We start from the raw sequence: 27050 nt of genomic DNA, 5'->3' as shown, positions 1-27050 counted from the left end.
GGGTAGCTTTTAAGCGAGTATGTATATATATATATAAACAATATATGAGTATATGCATATATATGTACATGTATGTATATACGTTCATCTACATGTACATATAGATACATAACTGGGTACATGAGGTGGCAAAAGAACAGGGACAAAATGGTAAACAAGGTGCAACAAACAAGCAGGCCACATAGAAACATCCCCTTCATCAGCTGCCACCATTAAAACTCTGGCGTTTCGAAGAAATAAGGCAGTACGCATCGTTAAAATGGTTCTTCCCACAAACACAAATTAAATTGTTTTCATGGAGGGTAGTGGCGGACGGAAAACAAGACAGGAAAACGAAACGGTGAAATAAACAAACAAAAAGGCTGTACAGCCAGACGTGAAGTGTGTATGTATTGAACGCTGTGAAGCACGTACAGGAGGGGCAAAGAAGTACGTGCGAGCTCGGTGATTCCAAGAACGAAAAGAAATAGCAGCCGGACACACGTGACCAAGGCTGTGTGAAGAGAAAGAGTAGCAGAGGGAAAAGGAAGGGAGGAAGTAGAATAAAAGTGAGCAACGAGAGGTAGAGAGAGAGAGAGAGAGAGATAGTAGTAGTAACGGTGAGAGGCGAAGGACGAGTAACAAGAGATAGAGAGAGAGAGAGAGAGAAGTAGTGACAGGTAGAGGCAAAGAACAGTAGAGGGAAGAATGAGAGGGGGAGATAGAAATAGAGAGAGTCGCGTTAGAAAAATAGTTAAAACTTACTGTATAAAGGTAACGCGTGCGTTCTGTCGTGATACAAACAATATATGAGTATATGCATATATATGTACATGTATGTATATACGTTCATCTACATGTACATATAGATACATAACTGGGTACATGACGTGGCAAAAGAACAAGGACAAAATGGTAAACACGGTGCATCCAACCCATGCTAGCATGGAAAGCGGACGTTAAACGATGATGTCCAACCCATGCTAGCATGGAAAGCGGACGTTAAACGATATATATATATATATATATATATATATATATATATATATATATATATATGTATATATATAGTTTTAGGGAACCAAGTTTCATGAACTCATCGATGAAAATCCACTATCACATATAGAAAAATTAATAATTAAAAGCACATTTAGAGTACACATGTTTCAATACAACATAGATCCACCTTTACACAAGATTTAAGTGTACACATTCTTGACTATTTATTCAATTTTATTTTATTTTCATACACAATGAATGCCTAAACATAGACTTGGAAGTATACCATGATACTACCAACTATTTGGTAATTCTAAGGGTGAATGAGGTCTACTTTGTACTCTAATACAGTCCTAATGGAATACACCTTAAATTATATATATATATATATATGTATATATATATATATATATATATATATATATATATATATATATATATATATATAGTAATACTAATAATAATCCTTGGATGGAATTTATAAATATTTTAAGGTATCACTATGTACATTTCCACAAATCATATATTTCTTAAGATCATAGTCTGTATTCCTAGGATGATTCCAGGAATATGGACTATCATCCTAAGAAACATGTGATTTATGGAAATGTACATAGTGATGCATTAGAACATTTGTAAATTCCATCCAAAGATTATTATTATTACTACTATATTTATCCTACATTATATTGGCACAGCTTGGTGTGACTCCAAAATCTGGTATTGCTAGTTGGCATCATTAGGCTGTAGCTGGTATAATAGAATAAGAGCCTTTTTGTGCATATTCAAAATGTGTGTGTATGAGAGGGCATATGCTTTCATGTGTTTCAGTTACTTGTTATTATGATCCCTTTTTGCTGAATTACTATTTTTCTCAGGGGTGCATTTCGTCAATGGAAGCTGTGTCGAAGCAAAAGAACAGAAGAATTGTACTATGCCAAAATAACTCCTTATGAAACACTTACAGATGAAATTATGAATGAATTCAATCTTTTAGTAACAGTACAACATGTAAATGTCATTACTGTGATTGGAGCTTTCTTACTTAACAACATTCACACAGTGATCTTTGAGTATGTTGACAGTGAGAATATCGTTGACCATTTGTCATCTAGATGTAGCTACACTGAGGAAGATGTGGCAAGAATTATCACTCAACTACTCGATGCTTTACAATATCTGCATTTCTTGTGTATTATTCATCTGAACTTACAACCAGAAAACATCTTGTTGGGAAGAATGTGTCCTATATTGAAACTTAAGGATTTCACCTTAGCCCAGAAGATTGTAACACCAATTGGAAAACATGTCCCTCAGTGTGGATCACCTGAATTTATGTGTAAGTAAACATATTCAAAACATTAAAATCTTTGAATTTTCCAGTTGATATCAGTTGAGTATTTTTTTGTGTATTTAGTCTGTGGCCATGCTGGGGCATTACCTTTATGATTTTAGTCAATGATATCAACTCCCTAGTTGTCTAGTACTGTTGTGTCACTTTGTTGATCCTTACACAAGCAATGCAAAATATTTTGCAAGATAAGTATTTAAAAATATAATGACTTGGTTAACTGTCTTATTTATTTTCAGTATATGTTCATTATATTATATTTTTTGTACAGATGGTGTATCATAACTGATGAAGAATATCCAGGGTGTAGTTATTACTCGATGAAAATTATATATATTGACATATCTCCAACATTCATTATTTGGAAGCAATAATCTTTGATTTAGCTCTCTTGGACATGCTAAAGTAATTTTTTGTAAAGAATGAAATATCTGACATCTTAAAAGCAGAGTCTGTAAATGTCACTTCGTTTCACACTTCATTTTACTACTTCTCTGCTTCTACTGCATCTATGTTTCATCACAAAAGAATATGCATAGCTGTACATGAGCATGATCTTCACTGTAATAACTAAAACAGACTAAGAAAATGAAATTCTTCAAGAGTAGTACATTGTTTTTATATATATTTATTTGTCAATATTCTGCAGTGAGCTAGCAGAATTGTTAATGCACTGGACAATATGCTTAACAGAATTTCTTCCAACTTTACATTCTGTGTTCAAATGCTACAGGGGTTGACTTTGCCTTTCATCCTTCTTGGGATAATAAAATAAGAACCAGTTGAACACTGGATTCAATGTAATCGATTTACTTCCTCTCCACCAAAATTGCTAGCCTTGTGCCAAGATTTGAAACCAAAGCTTTGTGATTGTTGCTAATCCTCAGTTTTTCAAAAACAATACCCTCTATATCTGAATACCTACTATTTCTACAAAATGAAATTAACCCATTAAGGGAGCTTCTATATAACTGCTCAGCCCGCTACAAATAGTAACTAAATCTGCAGCAATTACACCTGATGGTTCTTTTCATTTTATAAAGGATGCATTGAATAATGTGGTCCTAGATAAACTATTCCTGAAAATAAAATGGGATCGTCATAGCCAGAAAAAAATTGATCCTAGATGTGCAGAGTCTGTGCTGACTTGATGGTTAATCAGCAATACAACAGCAACAATGCAGCAATACATTAAGAAAAGATACATAAAGCTATACCTAACACCTTATGAAATCCCATTATGACAGGCCATCAAGGTAGGTTATATGGATGGCTAGAAATAGCAACTGAATGTCCCTCAAATTATATTGTCTTAGAAAATAGGATTCATTGAATAATGTGGTCTTAGCTCCAATGTATCTAAAAAATGGATGGGATGGTCACAGCTGGAATGCCTTTTGATTATGGAACTGCTTGACTTCAATTGATCTAAGCAGCAACTCAAAGAAAGGTTCTATCTGAATTGTCAAATCTCTTCCTAACAAATTAAGTGATACCACTTTACCTATTTTGTTAAAAAGATAACTATAGAACTTATTTGTAAATATGCTTAAATTCTATCATTTTAGCACCTGAAGTTGTGGTCCGAGAACCTGCTGGTGTTGCTGCTGATGTCTGGGGAGTTGGTGTTATTTCAACACTACTGTTAGTATAAATACTTTTTCTCTTAAACCTTATTTTTTTACTTTTATTTTAAAGACTTCAGTCTTTGGACTATTAACCCCAGTAATTAATCTAAGTACTTCTTTTATTGAGGCCTATTTAAAATACATCAACATATTGTTGTTTCATTTACACTGACATACATACATGCATACATACAAACATACATACATACATACATACATACATACATATGTGGCTTGGCTCTCCATCGGTTATGTTGACAAATGTTCTAGTTAATTTGATCAACTGAACAGCCTGCTTGTGAAATTAATGTGCAAGTGACTCAGCACTCCACAGACACACATATCCTTAATGTAGTTCTCAGGGGGATTCACTGTGACGCAAAGTGTGACAAGGCTAGCCTTTTAAAGTACATGTACAACACATTTTTGCCAATTGAGTGGACTGGAGCAATGAGAAATAAAGTGTTATGCTCAAGGACGCAGCATGTCACCAGGAATCAAACTCATGACCTTACAATCGTGAGCTGCTACCTTAGCCCCTAAGCCATGCACCTTCACACAATCAGACATACAATCACGCATACATATATACATACGTATTTATATAATTCTCATTGTATTTACATCCAATTTCTTATGTGTACATGGTTCAGAAGAAATTTGTCGAGGTGAATATTCTATGGCCAGATGCCCATTCTGTCACCAACTCTCACCTGTTTCCATACAGGTGCAAACACAGTAACACTAAAGTAAGATACTTGCCCAAGGTGCAATGGAATGAGCCTTAAGGCAACATGGTTACAAAATGAACTCCACATTAATATAGCACAGCATATTTGTGAATAAGTTGTAAATAAACTTATTTGTGTATACTTAATGAACATAATATCTCTGTGTTCAATGAGATTCCAGATTAAATCACATAGCTCTCTCTACAGAACAGATAAAAGACAACTCAACTAGTCCCATGTGTTTTGTAGAAACTTCTAATGAATGAATGTTTATTTCATCCATTTGAGAGAGAGAAAGAGAGAGAAAGAGAGAGAGGGAGAAGAAAGAGGGGGGGAGAGAGAGAGAGAGAGAGAGAGAGTGATCATTGCTACTTATAAGAAATGCAATATACAACAAGCAGTATTTGTGCTCATTTGCATATCACTTAATCCATTGTTAATGCATATAAATTAACTAAGGTACAAAGGCTACATGTGTGTGAATGAGTTGCAAATAAATTTGCATATATGCATTTAATAAATATACATTTATATTCACTATGCAAATATACCCTGTGGCCTGCACAGTAAGATTAAACATACCATGTACATTTATGTCTAGTTTATGCCCCAAATTTCACACAATCTTTTGGTCAATTCATTGAGATCAAATCCCAAAGTAAACAACATACCTACAAAGCTATATATGTACTCATGTTTGAAATATAACTGTGTTTCCAGGTGTATTATTATTTGTATTAGTGAAAACAGAAAGTAATTAATATCATTCACTTAAAAATTTTTTTATCATAGCTCAGTAAAGGCATCAAAATAAGAATTTTTATAAAATCTCAAACTTGATACTGTCAAAAAAAAAATGACATTAATTCTATCTATAATTTGAGATAATTTGATCTATTTTTTATTATTTGTTTCAATGATAGTTTCAAAAACTTAAATTAGTAATCATATTAAGAAAATTGTAATTTTGAAGTGATTTATTTCTTGTGTTTTTATTTGCTATTTTCTTTGGTAGTGGAAACTTACCATAGAGAACTATAATCAAATTATTAACTTTTTATGACTAATTTAATTATACAAATGATTTTCTAGGCTCAGTGGAGAAACTCCTTTTGTTGGAAATACTGAAGAAGAGACACTGGCTAATATTGCATACAATCGATTTGATGGAAGTAACATGTATGAAAATATTTCTAAAGAAGCTTTGAAATTTATTTCTAAGACAATTAAAAGAATTCCTGGGTAATTATGTTTTTTAATAATCCTTAAAATAGAATTAAAAAGGAAACTTTGAATTAAAGTTTTAATATTTGCATTTCAGTTTATTTTCTATTTTTTTAACTGTTTTGTATTCATTTTCCTTTGTTAGGAAATTTTCTGCATATTTGAACGTTTTTCATCTTGTAATGGAACAAAATTTTCCCAGCTAAATTCACTTTATACTGGTAAGCAGAAAATCACAGATGCTGCACTGCTTTATGGGAAATTTTGATTGAATTCCCTTTTCATCACTCATAGAAATGTGACCAATTTTTTTTAGTTACATCTTTAGTGTTTAAGGACTTTTAGAATAATTTTTCCATTAGTTATTTTGTTGCCGTCATTTGCACTGAATTAAAAATGTGACATAATTAGTAAAAAAAAAAAAAAAAAAAAAAATTGCTATTCTCCCTGCTAATTACTCTTTTACTTGTTTCAGTCATTTGACTGCAGCCATGCTGGAGCACTGCCTTTAGTCGAGCAAATCGACCCCAGAGCTTATTCTTTGTAAGCCTAGTACTTATTCTATTGGTCACTTTGTGCCGAACCGCTAAGTTACGGGGACATAAACACATCAGCATCGGTTGTCAAGCAATGTTGGGGGACAAACACAGACACACAAACACATACACACATACATATATATATATATATATATATATATATACGCATATATACGATGGGCTTCTTTTCAGTTTCTGCCTACCAAATCCACTTACAAGGCTTTGGTTGGCCCAAGACGATAGTAGAAGACACTTGCCCAAGGTGCTACGCAGTGGGACTGAACCTGGAACCATGTGGTTGATAAGCAAGCTACTTACCACACAGCCACTCCTGCGCCTAATGTTGCTATCATTTTCAAGTAGTCATAGCTTTTTTTGTTGGTATATATATAATATTTTTTCCCACTAAACCCCACCCCTTAAAGTTGATCTGTCCACCAGTTTTGGAGTCTGAAAATGTGGTTCATATATTTATTTTTTGCTTCTTTTGTCTAGTAGATATTGCATAGAGATACCACACAAAAACCAAACACAGATGTACTAAAATATTAAAGCTTTTTCTTTTCATTTCCTTTGCTATGAGTCTACAAGAATAATTATTTCTATGGATGCTTGCTGTTAATGTTAAGTTTTAGCAGTATTTAATGTCAATAAACAAATTTACTCCCAACTATCAATACCAGTGTAGTTTCTAAAAATGCATATAATTTTATTGCCTTATTGGAGAAGTGTTCAGATTGCCATTTCATCTTAAGACATATACAATAGCCATTAATTGTATATTTCTTGTATTTAAAAAAAAAATTTTCTCACTGGAATTGGAAGTGAAGGGCAATGCCTAATGCCATTACAGCACTTTCATGATCAATGCGATTCATGCTGTTAATGTTTCATCTAAACTGTTGCAGGTTGACACCTGTAGAAATGACACAGATAGGGAGGAGATTCCAAGAGATGATACTCTGAGGATGAAAGATTGGGTACAGAAGTTAGTGAGGGACTTAGTTGGGGTTGGACACAAGAAGAGTGATTAAGGAAATAGAGATGAGTAGGTTAGGGATGCATGAGCAGAGAACAAGCCTACTCTAAGATACAAAGTCTATTATAGAGGTGGTAGAAAAAAGGCATAAGAGGAAGAACATGGGCTAGAAATTGAGGCGTGACCATGAAAAATTTTTATATCAAAAAGTTAACTGACTTTGTTCAGGATTTACACTAGGATATTTGTGTGTGCAACAGCACCAGCTTCTCAGATGTGGCAGGGCAATGCATCAAAACTGAAATGAGGACCTCACTTGAATTTTGTAGAGCATCTGCAATTGTTCAATCTGTAGAATTTTGTGATCTTGAAGAGAAGGGTTAGTGTTTGCAAAGTGATCCGATCAATATTTTCAGCAATGCCAATATATTTATGACACTTGTCATTCAGAAGAAGGAAGATAGAGAAAAGAAATGTTAATGTTTTCTGTTTGGAAAATAACTTTTCCATACTTGTAATTAGAAATGATATTTTTGTTGGTCAAATTCCATATTTATAGCAAATGAAAATTTTATTGTTAAACCAAGATATCATTGTGCTCTGATGATATTTCTTGCATAGATCACTAGCTTGTCTTCAAAAGAAATTATAAGTTGGATTATATTTGTAAAAGTACTGATGTAGTCTACAATTAGATAAGCAATTGAAATTTTATAGCTCCTAACAGATAACTGCCCACATGATGTAAAATAACTGGTAATTTAGTACCAATATGAATTACATATAAATGTAAGCAAAAGCACAGAGAAACTAATGCCTTAGAATATTCCATTTAAAGCTACATTGCACCAGATAAAACTGTATTTTCAGTCAGTGTAAGTGTTAATGTGTATTCTTTTCATGACAGTGCTACAATAAACAGCTTGCTGATGCATTATTTCATTGGTTAAAAATATGAATGTAGAAAACATTGTCTTATGCATTGCATTATATTCTGGAATAAGTCATATAATTTTACTTGTTCAGTCTCTTTATTAGAAAAATGAGTTCTGTGCTCAGACAACATTAAGAAGGGCATCCTGCTCAAATAATTTATTTCAGTTACTTAAATCTATTTATTCTTATAGCTGCTGATAGTTTGGAGGTATATATGTGACCATGAAAACATAAATACCCTCATGAATATTCAGATGAGGGTTTAGAAAATTAAATACGTATGCACAAACACTCATACCCCCCCCCCCACACACACACACACATACACAGATATGCATACATATACACACTATGCATCTTATTACATGCACATATACACAATCTATTATTATGAAATAGGAAGATGATTTTAGCATGAAACCCATAGTTTATTAGCCAGTATTTAAGAATACTTGTTAAAATATGTGCAATTCAGTATCAAAACTCATCAACTTCTAAATTTAAATCTGCACCAGACAGCATGGTAGTTATTGGTATTAAAGCTTAGAAGGTAATATTTGTACAAGGACTGTAAATAATTTGAAAAAAAAAAAAAATTTTTGAAAGAGATATTTGTCAAGACTGGAAAAAGAAATCTCACTTGTATCCATGACACTTACACTATTTGTATAGCAAATTTTTAGATTTCTGAAAGGAATATACTAGTCATGTATCAGTAGGAAACTTGGTGTTTTAAAGTTAACTGAATGAAAGTATTATCTTATACACATACATACATACATACATACATACATACATACATATGAATAGATATTTGTATATTTATATGCCAGCATGAGATATAAATAATTGATGGTGATGATGATGATGATGATGATGATGATATGACTGAGAAGATAAGATCACTGGTAAAATGTAAAAATGTTAAAATTTTATTGTTTTGTTCTTCTTCTTTAGAGTTTTTTCAATTACTTTTATAAGACTTCATTGCCTTTGCTTTACCATATTTTTTTTTATTCCATTCAGCTGTTGTCAATCCACTGTGTTTGCAGCTGGTTTTTCTATGTTGGTTGTAGGTTTAGCTAACCACAGTCACCAATTTTGGGTTGGACATGGTGCTTTCATGGTTGAGTGATTAACTCATGCCATTAGCACCAAGGTGGTATTTGAGCTCAGAATGCAAAGAGCCAGAACAGATACTGTAAGATATCTTATTCCTTGCTCTAGCAATTCTATTAATCCACTCTTCTTGATTGGCACATTATTTTCTATTATATTTTTACATTTTCAAGCACTATAAAATGAAGGCAATGTCTCAACAAACCTATTCTACTGGTTGTAATAAAAACATAAAATGTGTGTTTGCTTATTTCCAATGTTTCCAACATCAGAAATGACCACAATAGAATTGATGTAGTGATAAACAAAAATATTAAAGGTTAACTAACATTATTCTTTGGCTGAGCTAGAAAAGAAGATCACTTGAAATGTATCTGTTTAGGAGGATTTATCAGCTTTTGACTGGTTTTGATACTTAATTAGAAATGTAGCTAATGTTTTAGTTGCTGATACCTTTGAGAAAATCAGAAATATTTTAACTTTTTATTTCTTATCTCTAAAATCTTAGTTGTCATGTAAGATACAATGACTATATCCATACAGTTGTATATCAAGCACATTAGCAGTATTATGAGTAGTACTACTGTATCACTGAAAACAATGTCTATTCAATATCTTATAGCTATCACTGTAGAGATAAGCTTACAAAATGTCAAGTTTAGGAACTGCTTCAATTTAGGATTGACAAATGCATGAATATTGTGGGCAATGACAAATTCTCCATATTTGTATTTTTGACACTACAGAATTGAAGTCATTTAGGAAGAAATTGTTATCTAATACCACCCATTAAATTAATCAGGGTTAACTTAGATATTGACAGAAAAGTTTCTGAGAGTGAACTATATTGAAATATGCATTAAATAGAGACTGACTGCATTTAATTAAATATATTTATTTTTCTTAAGGAGAAAGCAGTTTAAATTGTGAATAATTGATAAATATTTCAGAAAACTGAAAATGTATATAAAATGTTTATTTTATATTAATTACATTTTTTTTTTAATTTCAGAAATCGCATGACAGTTGATGACTGTTTAGAACACAAGTGGTTACAACTATCAAGTGATATGACAAAAATGCGAAAAGAAAATGTATTTATGAGTTTGAAATTAAGAGAATTTGCCAAACAATATGAAGAGCAAAGAGGATCTTCTTCCCGTCTGAGTCCAATTGCCTCTGGTTTGAACGATATACCTGAGAGGAAATTCAAACTACCAACAGATAGTGAGATTAAAGAAAATAAAAAATATGGCTGGACTAGTGAGTTATATGAGGCAAAATCAAAGGAGAAAACTTATGATAAATATGCAACTGCAAATTATGCTAAATCTCTTTCTAGAAATTTGAATTCTCTTAGTAGTACTTCTGAAACAGATATGGATTTAAATTCGAATTGGAAATCTAAATACAGTCAGCACCAATCATACACAGATACAAAGATGTCTGGTTATAAACAAAGAAGTACTGAAGATTTCAGCTATAAAAAGGAAATTGATTTGCCAAGGCAACAAAGAACTATTGATAATTTACGACAAAATAAAACTTCTGATAGTTTAAGGCAAAATAAAACTACTGATAGTTTAAGGCAAAATAAAACTACTGATAGTTTAAGGCAAAATAAAAGTTTCACTGATGACTTACCAATATATTCAGCTAAACCAAGAGAAAATATTATTGGAAGTCAGAAAAGCAGTAAAACTTCTATGGCTATGTCAAAAGATACTTCTTCAATGCAAAAATCCCAAGCAACTGACTATAAGTCACTATTAGAAGAGAGTAGAGCTGCTGTGCAAGAAAGTCGAAAGTATATTGGAGCTTCAGCTAAATCTGCTCTGGCTGGTACATCTGAAAGAATGAAATATAGTTCTAGCTTATCAACTGACGAAGGGTTAGGAATTAAAGAGGAGAGTAGGAAATTAGCAACTGCCTCTAAAACTGACATGAGGAAAGAATTGAGTATTGATAATGACTACTATATGACTTCAGAAATGAAAGGGCTGAATAAATCCTACAAATCAGTTACCAAGGAGACCTTACCATCGAGTGACCTATCTGCATCTATTACTAAAAAAATGTCAAATTCGATTTCATCATCAAGAGAAGCTAGTTTTGAGGTGGATGAAACAAAAGATATACTTTCTTCCATTAGAGGAAAGCAGTCTTCATTTGATTTGAAAGAAAGTACATTAACAAGAGAGAAGCAGGAATCTTTTAGCACTACAATAGAATCTAAGTCATTGATGAAAGAAAAAAATCTTTATTCAGTTACTAACGAAACTAATTTGCTTTCTGAAAAAGCTCAGCCCATAGTTGATAGAGAAAAACCATTTCACACAGCTACTATGGAATCTTCAGCAATGATGCAAGAAAGGCAAGCATATTCAAGTAAGGATGAAAGTGCTTTTATGTCACATGGTGCACAGTTTCAAACAGGTGCAATAGAAACCAAATCAATGAGACAAGAAATTCAAACAGTCACTGCTTCTAAAGAATACAACTCACAATTACAAGAGCAAAAACAATACTCAAATGTAGCTTCAATTTCGGATCAGTCAGCTGTTACAAAAACAGCTTCTTCCAGTTCTTTCCAGAACAGTAACATAGCAAGTTCAAATAGCAGAGAACATCATCTAATGGCAAACGCAAGTGAAACAGTGGAGACTATGTCAAGAATGAGCAACCAAGAAGTAAAAATATCTTCAAATGCAGAGTCTTACACTGGAGAAGAGATGACTGTGTCACAAACAGAGAATATTATCCAGAAGAAATAGTCTTGTACTAATTGATTTAATATACCAGTGTTTTTAAAAAGTAAGGACTAAAATTTTTAACTTCATCTACAAAATTAATATAGTAAAGAGAAGCAGTTCTCTATTATGGATAAACTTGAATGTATTTAGACATTTCAAACAAATCTATAGATCAGTCTCTTTTTAACTAACATTAGCTATTCACTTTTATTTAAGGCTTAGCATGAACCAAAGAATACTGTACCACTTTTGGAGTTTTTTACATTCTATTCTGATATTTATATTTTGACTACTTTACTTTTTACCATTTATTTTGACTGCTGCTCTCATTTCAAGATATTTCTTTAGAAATGACTTTACCACTGATATCCATGAGCTGCATTTGGCCAAAGAAATTTTCTATGTATCACTTATATTTAATGGTCCATAAAGCAGTCCATAACTGGTTGAATCTCTATGTTAGACATTAATCATATATTACTTCCATAGACATTCTTCTAAGAAGAAATGGCAAAGTTATGTTTTTTGAGGCAGCACTAGTTTTAAACATAAACTCAGATCTAAATATGTATACAAAGCGCGCGCGCGCACACACACACACACACACACACACACAAGTTTATTGGGGTCTACACAGTTTCTGTCAATGAAATTTCACTTTCAAGATATTAGTTGTTCTAAGGTTACCATGAAACATACTTGCTCAAAGTACCACACAATGGGATTGGACCCAAAACTATATGGTAGTGAAGCAAACTTGTTAAGCACACAACCATGCGTGCACCTCAATGGTTACAGAGGAAAAGGGATGTATATATATTATCATCATCATTTTTTCTGTCACATTTTAAGCAGTTCTTACTTGGAATTACTGCTATCCTAAATGGTTCAGAAGGACATATTTTGCTCAGAACTTTCTATTTTGATATGTTTCCTACAGTCTTATGCTATTGAAAGCATGTCTACAACTTAACACTGTACACAATATCTTTTATCAAGGCCCCAGCACTAGAAAGCTTGTCATATTTTCAGATAAATCAAAAATTCTCCTCAACATAGTGTTGTTTCTACTCTTTCACTAACTACTTAACAGAAAGTACTAGGTGAATGTTATCATGCTATAGCCCTGTTGACATTACCTTTTTCTTTGCAAGATTAAAGAATCCTCTCTACTATCCTCTGTGGTGTCTCCTTTTCAAGAAAGGCAACATCACCAAGACAATAAATAGAAGAGAGAATTGGGAATGAGAGTATGCCAGAGAAACAGTGATTGGAGTGAGAAAACAGAAGAGAGAGTAATGGAGTAATGAAAGAGATAGAGTGCTGCAGTAAATGTACGAAAAAAGAAACAGAGTGATGAAGAGAGACAGTGATAGGAAAGAAGTGATGAGAGGATGAGAGAGATTAACAGGGATATATTTAACAATAGGCAAACTGTTGATAAGTACTTTACAACCTCCATAGCTACTATCATTTTAATGCTTGCAAGGTCATTGGATCTTCTGTAGCATTATGTGTCACCAAATGCTGTGATCTTTTGTCATCTCCTTTATGACCTGACATCTTTAGATCAGTTTTCATCATTTCATCAATGTCTTCCTAGACCTCCTGCTTCCATAGATTCACTCAGTTTGAATGTGCTGCACATTTTTGTATAGCGATCCATGTGCATTGCATGCCTGTGCCATCACATGCTACATCTGGGCACCTTTTATATCCGGTTTTTCTCTCAGCTCATTTATACTACATCATTCATGTACACTAACATTACAGATCTAGCTGATCATGCACACTGTTTCATTCTAGTCTTTACAAATTCTTTGCATTCAAAGCCCATATTTCACTGCTGTACAATGCAGTTCATTTACAAGTATCATACATTCTGTTATTCACTCAAAAAGAGAATTCTCTTGTTACTAATTTGTACTTACTTTGGCACACCTATCTCTATTCCTATTTTGGAGCACCTATCTCTACTGCTAATTAGATCATCTAGGTAACAAAACTATCAATTACTTCTTGGGAGCTGTTTGAGCACTTGAGCGAATCTATTTTATGTGTGTTCTTAGTGCTTACTACTCTTGTTCAACTGCTACATATGAAGTCTTTCTTTTCTTTTAGTTTATCTGTGACCTAACTAAATTTCTTGTGGGTCTTTAGTTTACACTTGGTGCATTGTATAAAGTTTGTATCAACTACTTTTCTGCATATGAAGCATTGCCATTTCCCTAGTGGTAGCAGGGTCCCATTTTCTTTTTTACTTACCAAAGCTTTAATCTTTGCTGAGTTTATCTTGAGTCTAGATTTTGATTCAAGTCTGGAATTTCATCTTTTAATAAGCTATCAAAACTAGGTCAGTAGCATCTGAAAATTTTCATGGCCAATCTATATGAAACTTATCAGTGGTGGCCTGAAAGATTCTAATAAACAAGATAAGGCAGAGAACTGGAATAAAACAATATCCTCGGTTTTTAAACTAATTTTTCTCTTTCTTACAAATCTCATCTTCAACTATTATTATCCAAAATAAATTCCTTAAATTTCACTCAGGAAACAAAACTAGTTTCATATATATTTCTAAACTTCGATTTGTTCCAGTTTTGTTATGCTTTCTTAAAATTCTTTCATATCAATAGATGTCCACATAGTAATGTATCTAAATATTTATATTGTAAATTGTTCTGCTACATTAGATCATTATTTACCATTACTATATTGCTTACAATTGATCCCAAAATGATGAAAGGCGAAGTTGCTCCTGGCAGTATTTGCACTCAGAATGTAAAGTCAGAAGAAATGTCACTAAACATTGTGCCCAGTGCAGTAACAATTCTACCAACTCACTGCCTTATTTACCATTACTGTATTAGAAGTAAACAATGTGAGAATAAGGGTCAAAATTAGAAAATGAAGCTGATTTTTCAGAATTTGTAATACTTCTTGATATATTCTTCTTCCTGGCCATCCAAGTAACTTTAGGTTGGACTATAACAACTTGAACTGTTATCTTTCAAATCATACCCACCCTCTTAAGAAAAGACATATTAAATAATATACTTTGGATACACAATGCAGGGAATGAGATGGGCTGTTCATGATGGGATTGACTTTTAATATAAATCTGGTTAATAAGGACTAAACAAAAGTACATCAGTAATAATAAGAAAAGCTTCGTCGTCATTAACAACAAGAATGAGAACTGTCATTACTTAATCTGTTAGAAATAGCTACAGAATGTCCTGCAAATTAGACCCACCACCTTAACGGAAATGTTTGGACATATTGGACAATGTTGTCCTGCTATACAAAAATATGTTGGCTTTGATTAATCAGGGCCTGTTTTTGGACTAAGCAACAATAACAGTAACAACTACAACAATGATTACAATAAAACCACATCACTATCATCAACATCGTCATCATCATCATAATGTTCCTCCTCCTCCTCCTCCTCCTCCTCCTCCTCCTCCTCCTCCTCCTCCTCCTCATCATCATCATCATCATCATCATCATTAACAACGACAACAACAACAACAACAACAACAGCACCAACAATTGTCTGATGGCAGTATTTGGCATAAATCGCATTATTTGTTAACCTAATTCTATTCTGATAACTTAAAGGTGAATTTTCTGTCAGTCCTTTTCAAATCTACCTTTAGGAGTCATTTATGAGTTATAGCTGTGTGGATTGAGTAGCTTGAGTTATGGGTTCAGTCCCACTGTGCAAGCCTGGTTTGACCAAAGCCTTTTGAGTGGATTTGGTAAACAAAAACTAAAAAACACTCATTATGTAAATATATGTGTGTGTGTGTGTGTGTGTGTGTGTGTGTGTAAGAGCATGCATGTATACATGTATGCATGTGTGTACTCTTGTCTTGACGTAATGGTTGTAAATGAATATAATTGTCATACAGATGAGGTTGTTTATTTCCAGTCTTCCATGAAAAACATGACTAGCCATAGGGAAATATCACCTTGAATGGAAGCAGACAAAGGTTGGTGGTAGGAAAGAGATTCAGTCGTAGATAATCTGGCCTCAACAAATTATATCTGACCCATACAAGTATAGAAAAGTGGATGTTAAATAATGATGATGATGACAATGATGACGATTATGATGATGATAAACATACTTTTAACTTGTTATGGTCTTCATATTTATAGTTTTTACAGTTTTTGGCATCGTTAAATTTCAGAAGTGAGCATTCAACTGTATGACTCTTTAATACCTACACACTAAATCTTATACTCCTTAGTCTCTTAGTCGCTTTCTCCTTCACTACCCTTTCCTCCCATTCTCTCTCTCTCTCTCTCTGTCTACCTCATTTTCTCTATCTTTACATCACTTACACACTCTCTGACAGACAGAAAATCTATAACATTCTAAGGAAGTGAAACACTAAACTCTGCTCCATTCTTGGTTCTGTCACTTACATCTAATTAGCTACTTAAATAACAAAACCTACCAACTACCTTATGTGATCTAATAATACAGTAGTCTGTGATATTCAACCATGTGTTATAACACCTTACCTGTTGTATGAAAACACTTATGAAGTTTGAAGTGTTGATTACCACTGTTGATTAACTCACTGTATTTTTCATGTATCTGCTAGTTGCAGTGATCTTGCAGTGGGTTCCTATTTAGTCTATAAATCATGTAGATGTTGATGTATTGAATAACATATGTAAAGTATTCTTCATGAATTGGACTGAAATTTACCTTTAGTAGGAAGAAGAGGAAGAAAACAGAGACTAAACTAGCAGTAATTATTCACGACTTACAAAGAAAGGAAGGGAGATAATCTCGAGAAATTATGTGTTAATTTACAAGAAATTAATTCTCATACATTCTCATATGTAAGAGAAAATTTTGTCATACAATTGTGTCAGTGGGTATGGTGACAGCAACAGGTATGATTTTGTCTTACTGAACCTCGACAGTGAAGCATTGTTGGCATGCTTGATCGATAGACAGAAGATTTTACATACAGAAAAAGGGTTATAAAAATTTTATCACTATCATCATCATCATTGTCATCATCCTCATCATCACCATCATCATCACCTCATCATTGGCATCATCATCATCGTCATCATTGCTGTCACCATCATCATCATTTGCTCATCATTGTCATCCTCATTATTATCATCATTAGCATAATTTTAATGTCCACTTTTCCATGCTTGCATAGGTCAGATGGAATTCATGGAGGCAGATTTTCTACAGCCAACTATCTGTCCTGCTGCCAACCCTCACTTGTTTCCAAGTAAAGTTATATTTCCCCATGATTAAGCATATCTTGACAAATGATTGAAGCAAAAAACTGCTTGCATGTCGGTGATACTTGTTTACAATTATCGCATAATGTCAAGACAAGGACACACACAGACACATACATACACACACACACACAGACACTTGCATACATAGATACATATATATATGGGTTTCTTTCAGTTTCTTGCTACCAAATTCTCTAACAAGAATTTGGTTGGCTTGAGGCGATAGCAGAAGATACTTGCCCAAATTGCTGTGCAGTGGAGCTGAACCTAGAACTATGCGGTTGGGGAGCCCGTGCTTATACCTACAATAATTTGCATACTATACCTGTTTTATGTTTTCTTTGTTATGCTGGCATAAGCTGACTGGTTCTCATCAGTCATCATCATTTGTGTAATTTGGTACACATAGAAGCAGAGAACCCTAGTGAACTTTGTTGTTTTGTGTCATACAGTGAAATGGATATGTTTTGTTGTGGCATCAGCACTAGAAGGGTTGTTTCATGCGAAAGAACTAAAGAATTTTCATGAACCTATAAACATTCTTATTTGGTATTATTGCCCTCTGGAGTGGATAGTCTGCAATGAGGATTGTTTAGTCAGCATCTCATTCATATTTCGCATCGTTTATGTGAGAAGGATTGGTATTTGCTATCAAATGGGGGATGGTCATGGTAGTGATTAGATGTAACGTGATATATATGTTGTCTTTGTTATATGAGTAGAGGTAGTGAGGGAGGAGTCACAAAGTTGTCCATGGAGACTAGGAGTGAGTCAGTCTCCATTACATTATGTGAAGCGGGAGGGGTCCTTCAGGAGCTGAAAAGTGATTGTTACATTTAGTGGTGTTTATACCATCCATTATGTGTTTGCATTGTGAATAAACACAGAGGTGTGTTTCTTAAAAAAAAAGTGACTGAGAAAGAAAGAATGAAACAGAGAAGGGATAGAGGAGGGACAGAAAATACAGTAATATCAGGAGATTATAAAACTGAAACATAAAGCATTACTAAGTTAAAAATTCTTGTCCTTCCTCAGCCAGTCATACATCTGCAACTTTGACTCAGACTTTATTGGTTAGATATATGCTTGGTAAACTAATGTAACTAATGCTCAGAGGTTTCTGAAAATAAATAATATCTCAATTGCATAATAAAAATTGAGCTGAAGAAAATAATTGCATTGTGTCAATATCAGTAAGATAAATAAGGAGGTGTTGGTGAAATAAATGGTATATTCTAAAAATTTTCAATGAATTAAAATTTGTTAGCAACTTACAAAGAAAAAGGGGAAATAATTACAAGAAATTAAAAATTAATTAAAAAGCAAAATATTCTCATGCCTGCATAAAAATCTGATTTCTATTCAGTTGAGAAATTGATACATTTTATCTACATGTAGAAGTCTACTTGTTTAGTCCTCCTCATCATCACCATCATCATTTTTATCTCTACTTTCCATGCTGGTATGGGTAGAATGGTCAGACAGACAGGAAAACCGTATCTTGCTCTAGCATGACTCTACCTCTATATACCTCTCCTAATGCCAACCATTTAACAGAGTGTACTGAATCTTTTTACCATAGCATCAGCTCTAGTGAGGTTCCTTTGTTACTCAAAATACTAAAGAGTGGGAGAGTAGGAAACAGTGAATTTAATCTATGATAGGAGTTGTGACAGGTTTGTTCTGAAGGATATTTATAGTTATTTCACATTTTATAGGGAGTGGAGAGGCTGGTTTAGAAATTTATAACTAGATATATAATAAACTTATTGTTGCATAACTCTAAGTCTGCCCTGATTGAGCAAACACATAATAAAAGACATTCTTGCTGTGACCATCCCATTTGTTTGATTTTCAGACAATGTTATCTATGACTACATTATCCACTTTATGATGATAGTGTAGGATGTAAGTCTGGGATGACTGGGCTATTACTTTTTGCAGAGGAAGTGACCACATAGTGGCTGTCTCTTCAAAGCATCTCCACCTTATGAAAATTGCACAAGAATAAAATGTTTGCAGATGAAGTTAGCAGAAATTAGTAAAAAAAGGCCAGTGCTCATTTAAACTTAAAGGTCTAGATTCTGGTTGATGAAATATGACATGTCGAAACACAGGTGTCTCAGAATTCCTTGTGCTAATGAGCCAAGTGTGTTATGAACACATAGTCATCATAAAAAGGAAATGTGTTGTTCTTCTGTGATATACACAGCAGCAAGTAGCATATATGTGTATGACTCTGCCAGAACATATTAAAAATGAATATGCAGATTATTGTTTTACACACACACACATATATATACACACATATCATAAAGAATTTATATACCTCAGGCATGTAACAGGGATGCCTGTATTGCTAAGAGCAATAATAGATGAGAAACCAATGGTAACTTTTTGACTGGCCATAACCAACGATTATATAACACACAATATGTGTTACTTTGTGCCACTCTCTATGTCTGTCTTTGCACAGATACTGTTTCAAAATTATGGCATGTGTGTTTATATTCCATAACTTAGCGAGGCATTAAATACAGATTACTAAAGGAAGTACCAGACTTAAGTATAAGCACTGGTGTTGATATAAGTGCCTCAATATCACTTCTGTCCAATGACTGAAGTAAGTAAACTCCTCGCCTAATTTCTAAAATTGTACATAATTTCTCATCTCTTAAATACTAAATACTTAGCTGAAAGCAGCAGCATGGGTTTTCAACTCTGTATGAACAATAGCATGAATCAGTAATCAAAATTAACTTAATGGTTGCCTGTGACTGATATGTTAATTGCATTTATTACTGCCATTAAATATCACGTCAGTTCATAGCTTTTAGTTATGAACTACTGTAACTGTTAAATGCAGCAATAAACTAATTAATGCATTCATTGTATTCCTTTCCTTTTCTAGGATTTACCCTTAAACCTCTTGTACACCTATTGTTGTTGTTTAGTCCCAAGTCAACCCAGATTGAACAGATCTATAATGAAAGGCATTCCAGCCATGAACATCCTGTCTTTTTAGGGGTATGTAGGATTACATTATTGAACGTGTGCTTTAAGTTGGTAAGGGTGTGGGGGGCGAGTCGAGGGATATTTGGCTGCTATTTCTTTGTTGGCTTACTTGCTCTCCTATTTTATTTACTCTGCTTGCTTAATATTAAGCCCTTGCCTATTAATTTCTTAAACATGGCATTTGCTTCTTTGGTTGTGAAGTTTATTTTTACCACTAATAATCTTCCCATTTATATCAAATGATTCAAGCTTTCTCTTTCGAAATTGAAATTATTTATTGGCATTTGGATTCTCTAAAAAAAAAAAATCAATTGAGAGAAAAATAAGATTTGCTAAGGATAAAAATGCTTATGGATTTATTAAATACATTATTTACATTATTTACATTTGACAGATATTTGTCCTCATCTTGTTTTTTGTCAACACAACGTTTCGGCTGATATAACCTCCAGCCTTCATCAGGTGTTTTGGGGAAACTTCGAACCTGGGTTCTCATTCCTAAGGTATTTTTCGATGTTGTTATTATTATTATTATTATTATTGTTATTCAGGTCACTGCCTGGAATCGAACTCGGAATCTTGGGGTTAGTAGCCTGCACTCTTAACTATTACGCCATATGTCACAGGCATATGGTGACCTGAATAATAATAATAATAATAATAACAATAATAATAACAATAATAATAATAATAATGATAACATTGAAAAATACCTTAGGAATGAGAACCCAGGTTCGAAGTTTCCTCGAAACACCTAATGAAGGCTGGAGGTTATATAAACCGAAATGTTGTGTTGACAAAAAACAAGATGAGGACAAATATCCGTCAAATGTAAATAATGTAACTATTGTACATAATTTCTCATCTCTTAAATACTAAATACTAAATTGAAGCAATTAAACCTTAAATTTTTTACCAAGTATATTGTTAGTTAAATATCTTGAAACCTTGGATTGAGTTTACTAGCTTTTGGCTAGAATTATCAAAGCATGAAATGAGCTACCTGTGTTTGTTGTTAGCTGTTAGGATACTGTATCTTTAAAAATTCCATGTTTCCCAAAATTTGCCAACACTGCACTTGGTGTATGTATGCACTCTTTCTTCTATGACTCTTTCTGTTCAGTTTTCTGTCTTTTTGTGTCTTATCTCATGTACTCTGCACATAATTTTGGTTAACATTGCTTTCTTCTTTTACTTGACATATTGTCCTTGCTTTTACTCTTTTCTGTTGAATTTTAATGCATCTAAACACTGTATATAGTAATAATAATAATAATAATAATAATAATAATAATAATAATAATAATAATAATAATGATAATAATAAAAATAAACCACAAACCTGAAGGCATCGTCGAAAATGGAAATGCAAAGATCCTGTGGGATTTTATGATTCAGTGCGACCATGAGATAGAGAATAGGAAGCCAGTCATAGTCTTAATTGAGAAAGAAAACAAACTATTCTGGATCATAGATATAGCATGCCCAGCTGACAACAAGGTATGCGATAAGGAAGAAAGAAAAGTCAAGAGATATGACAGGTTAGCTTGGGAAGTTAAGCAGTTGTGGTCGATGAAAAAGGTAGCAGTAGTACCAATAATTGTCGGAGCCCTGGGAACAGTGAGCAAAAATCTCGAGAAGTACGTGGAACAAATAGGGGCTGCAATAAGGGTGGAGCACTTACAGAAAACAGCACTGCTTGGAACCGTTCGAATACTCCGGATGGTCCTCGAAAATAAGGGGTGTTACCTTAGTCCACTGGTAGTGAACAGCTGACACCATAGTACATCTCCAGCGTTAGAAGCTGTGCAAAGACAATAATAATAATGATAATAATGATAATAATAATAATAATAATAATAATGATAATAATAATAAGAAGAAGAAGAAGAAAACGAAAGCCATCCCCATTAGAAGAGGAATATTCCAGGGAGACACGCTCTCTCCACTCCTGTTCTGCCTGGCACTCACACCTTTAACCGAATTGCTAAATAGAACTGGATGCGGTTACAAATGCTATGGAAAAACAGTCAGCCACCTTCTATATATGGATGACCTAAAATTATATGCTAAAAACGACAAAGAGCTAGACACACTACTACAGACAGTACACGGCTTTACCAAGGAAATAGACATGAAATTCGGATTAGAAAAATGTGCCAAAGCAACCCTGAAAAGAGGAAAATTAGTTAAAAGTAGCAATATAACGCTAGATAAAGCCAATGAAATAAGAGAACTAGACGAAAGCCAACCATATAAGTATTTAGGAGTCAATGAACTAGATAGGATACAACATACACAAATGAAAGAAAAAATAAAGAAAGAGTACTATAGACGAGTTAGATCAATACTAAAAACAGAGCTCAATGCTAAAAACAAGATAATGGGTATCAACACTTTAGCTGTCCCAGTTATAAGCTACAGCTACAACATCCTTAACTGAACACTAAACGAACTATGTAAAATAGACAGGAAAACAAGAAAAATAATGACAGGATATAGGATGCACCACCCAAAATCTGACATAGAAAGGCTATATATACAACGCACAGAAGGTGGCAGGGGTCTTATACAGCTAGAAAACTATTATAAAATAACCACCATAGGACTGCAAAAATACCTACTCCAGAAGCAAGGGAAGCTAATACAAATAGCCACAAAACACGAGCAAAACAAAAAAACTGTTTTCAGTATTTAAGGAAGCTGACAAATACAAACAAGAAATCAATCTACCTAACAAATACGAAGAAGAAGAAGAAGAAGAAACAACAAAAGCTATAAAACAAATGAAATCCAAACTAAAACTAGAACAGCAACGGACCATGATAAAACGATGGCAAGAAAAGCCCCTACATGGTAAATACTGGGCTAAACTAAATGCGAAAGAAATAGACAGAGAAAAATCCCAGCAATGGCTGAGAAGCTCAGGACTCAAAGCAGAGACTGAAGGATTTTTAATTGCTGCACAAGACCAGAGCCTCCCCACCAGAAATTACCAAAAACACATAATGAAAAGAAATATAACAAGTAACTGTAGAATATGTGGAGATCGACAAGAAACAATAAATCATATTATCTCTGGCTGCCCAGTCCTGGCTAAGAAGGAATATATTCACAGACACGACAGAGCTGGGACCTATATACACTGGAAGCTATGCCAACACTATGGAATAACAACAGAAAAAAGATGGTATAAACACACGCCAGAAAAGGTCACAGAAAACGAGAAAGCAACCATACTCTGGGATATGCCAATACACACAGATAGAGAAATTAAGGCAAATAGACCAGATATAGTTGTCAAAGATCATGAAGGAAAAAAATGCTTTCTAATTGATGTATCAATACCAGCAGATGACAACGTTTCTCGAAAAGAAATGGAAAAACTTTCAAAATACAAAGACCTGGAAATAGAGATAACTCGAATGTGGAGTCTAAAAACAGAAACAATTCCTATCATAGTAGGTGCCTTAGGTATAATTAAAAAATACTCAGACAAATACATAACAAAAATACCAGGACTTACAAATATATGTAACATACAGAAAATTGCACTACTGGGTACTGCACACATTCTACGCAAAACACTTTCAATACAGTAAACATAAAAACACCACAGCAAACCACAGCACATACCCAAGGCGCACAGAGCTGCGCTCGGTAGTGAAGTGAAAGCACGTTATAAAAATAAAACTACTGAACAATAATAATAATAATAACAGCAAATATTCTGCTCAATACCACAAATTTGCTTGTCAGTTGTTTGACCATAACCAGTTAGGCATCGCTCTTAGTGGCTGATCATGAGCAAAAGTAGTAGGGGAGTATCATAGACATGTGTTGAGAGGAATTCTTTGGGGTTCGGATAATTCAACTTTGGAAACATGATGATGATGATGGCAGTGATGACGATGGTGACTATTTGCCTTTTTGTTCAATACAACCATGTCTGAATGGTGATGCTCAATTACTTTATCAGCCAGAATTCATAATCCCAGAAAACTTGCTTTTCCATCCTCCTGCATTATTTTACTAGGCTCATGCTCATACCAATTCTTTGTTACTTTGTATTGGTAATTACTGCATAAAAGCCAATGAAGATACAAACTGACTTTACCATGGTGTTGCTTGTATTCTTTATGTGCTAAGCTCTCGCATACACTTACCAAGTGGCTTATATTTTCCACATTCTTTTCACTAAGTCTGTATTTTTGGGTGTTTGAAGCTTTGTAAATGTTATGCTTACCCTTGTGCTACAATTATAAGGCTTTCAATGGTATGTTTCAAATAACTTCACTTAAGCCATATCAATGATGTTGTTTTGTCCTTGAAATCCAGTCTTTTTCTTTCAAATTGACCATGCATTTTCATTTCCTGAACTCTTTTTCCCTTCCCTTCAAATCTTTGGTTAAACTCTTCCTTACCAAACATTTCATCAGCATTTATATCCATATATTCTATTGCTTATTGCAACAACCCTCTGTCATTGTTTACCAAATATTCTGCTAGCATTCTCCTTTCACTCCTTATAAAGTAATCCAAACTGATGAGACCTCCACCACCACTCTTTCTCTTCATATACAATCTATTTATATTTGCCTAGGGTATAAAGCTCTGTACAGTGTCAGTAACTTTTTTGTCTTTCTGTCCAGCTTAGGTATTTCTTCAATGGCTGCACTATATCAAACCACTGCAACTACCCAGATATTCATTGTTGTAACTAGATTTCTTGCAATCTGGTTGGATTTTAAAATTATTTCTACTTCTTTTAACTATGTCTCTCTAACCTTTTCTTTCGTTTCTGCATGTAAAATACCACCTAGTTCTAAAATCTCCAAATACTTGCATTCACTGTCTTTTGGTTCTCTTATGGTTTCTCCCGATGACAGTTATAATCTACCACCACCATTATCATCGTCATCGTCATTGCCACCATCGTCATCACTGCCATCATCATCATCATCATCATCATCATCATCATTATTATTCAATGCCTGTTTTTCATTGGTTATCAAACCTTATTAGGCTTTGTGACTTTACCTTCAGCTATACTTTATCTAATGAAACTGTTTTTTCTTGTAACAACTGTAATTCTTGTGAGTATTTATTTTACTTCAGTGAATGAATTTCAAATTTTGCCTTTGTATCTTATATGTGATACAAAGATGCTTGGTATTATATAATACAAACCATTAAGCGATGTTTATTTAAGAAATTTGATAAATATATCATTGTTATCAATTGTCTATCTACTTTCATACAAAATATTTCGTTATATGCATACAAAGCTACTTTTAAAATATTTTATATATAAACTTTCATAATTTTAGCACACATTCTACTATGGTTTATTTCTTTTATAATGACTTCCAATAGCAATATCCATTTTTTATTACTAATATATATACCTAGTAAAAAAAAAATCTTAAATTCTGTCATAAATATAAATGTGTAAAAAGTACATTTTTTGTTTTTAATATTTCATGTAAATTACTTTCAAATAGATCACTTTTTTCAACAGAATAACTAAGTTTTGTTTTTCTTCCTTTTCAGATATCTTCCATTGTAACTGAAAATACTGATTAATATTGGTGATGAATACTGCAATATTTATTGGTTTCATTGCCAAGATTATCAGATTAAACACACAATATAATAAAAAAATTGTTCCCTTTTCCTCCTTAAAAGTCATATTTCTATATAGGATTATATCCAAATGTGCTTTAATTATTCATTTATAATCTTACATTTTATGGATTTTTATTGTTTCATTTACAGTTAGAATGTAATTAACTCTCAAGCTAAAATTGTGGAAACTTTCTGTGTGATGTTTTTAGCTGAAAGTATATCTTAGTGTTTGTTTATCCCAGAAGATAATAGATAATTTATAAACCAATGCTTAGAATTAATGCAACTGAAAGTTTTATTGATTTTTCAATATTTGTTTCTGGATGAAAGAAACTGTAAATGATACAGAAAAGAAAAGAAAAGAAAAGAAAAAAGAAGGAATTTTTATTGTTATTGTTGTTGTTTTTGTTGTTGATGTTGTTGATGATGAAGTCTTAAATTTCTCTGATTAAACATTTGTCTTGCTATGAAATTTTTCTATCTTTTTTGTTCTTTTGAAAATTTTGTTTTAATATGCAATTTTAGATTGTTTGAATTATTTGGAGATTCTCATTATAAAGTGAGTGCATACAATAATTACATCCAACCATAGAGTGGTGGATTGTTAAAATCAGTAAGTGATGGACAAAGTGCCTTGTGGTATTTAATTTTGGCCCTTTATATTCTGAATTTAAATCATGTCAATGACTTTATTTTTTACCCTTCTTGAGTCGATAAAATAAATAGAATGCAAGTACTAGAGTTCGTATAATTGGCTGCCCCCGCCTCTCAATTTCTGGTATTGTGCCAATATAAGAAAATAATAATTATATCCAATGTATAAAATTTAGTTTTTGTTGAGTCTCAGTACCTGAAGATAAAAGCAATTAATGTTGAAATA

The 27050-nt window shown here is 33.2% G+C and overlaps 1 protein-coding gene across 8 annotated transcripts in view; it reads left to right on the top strand.

Moving 5' to 3' along the window:
- The window catches only part of LOC106873108 (protein Obscurin), a 159782-nt gene extending 133140 nt beyond the window's left edge, over positions 1–26642 (top strand). For 4 of the 8 annotated variants that reach the window (XR_016243698.1, XR_001409839.3, XR_008265146.2 and 1 more), the window contains exons 23-28: positions 1857–2317; positions 3898–3973; positions 5781–5930; positions 10498–12299; positions 20439–20554; positions 26096–26642. Coding sequence is in view for 3 of the 8 variants with exons in the window: in XM_014920336.3 (XP_014775822.1) it covers positions 1857–2317; positions 3898–3973; positions 5781–5930; positions 10498–12259 (2449 nt within the window). In the remaining 5 variants the exon portion in view is untranslated. Of the gene's footprint in view, positions 1–1856; positions 2318–3897; positions 3974–5780; positions 5931–10497; positions 12300–17436; positions 17512–20438; positions 20555–26095 lie in introns of all 8 variants that reach the window. The other 4 variants (XM_014920336.3, XM_089360215.1, XM_089360202.1 and 1 more) reach the window with 2 other exon arrangements.
- The last annotated feature ends 408 nt before the right edge of the window (positions 26643–27050 follow it).

The sequence above is a fragment of the Octopus bimaculoides genome, chromosome 1 (assembly GCF_046866305.1).
Source record: "Octopus bimaculoides isolate indiv1 chromosome 1, ASM4686630v1, whole genome shotgun sequence".
NCBI lineage: Eukaryota > Metazoa > Mollusca > Cephalopoda > Octopoda > Octopodidae > Octopus > Octopus bimaculoides.
Note: the sequence above shows the minus strand (reverse complement) of the source record. Positions and strands in the feature narration are given on the sequence as shown.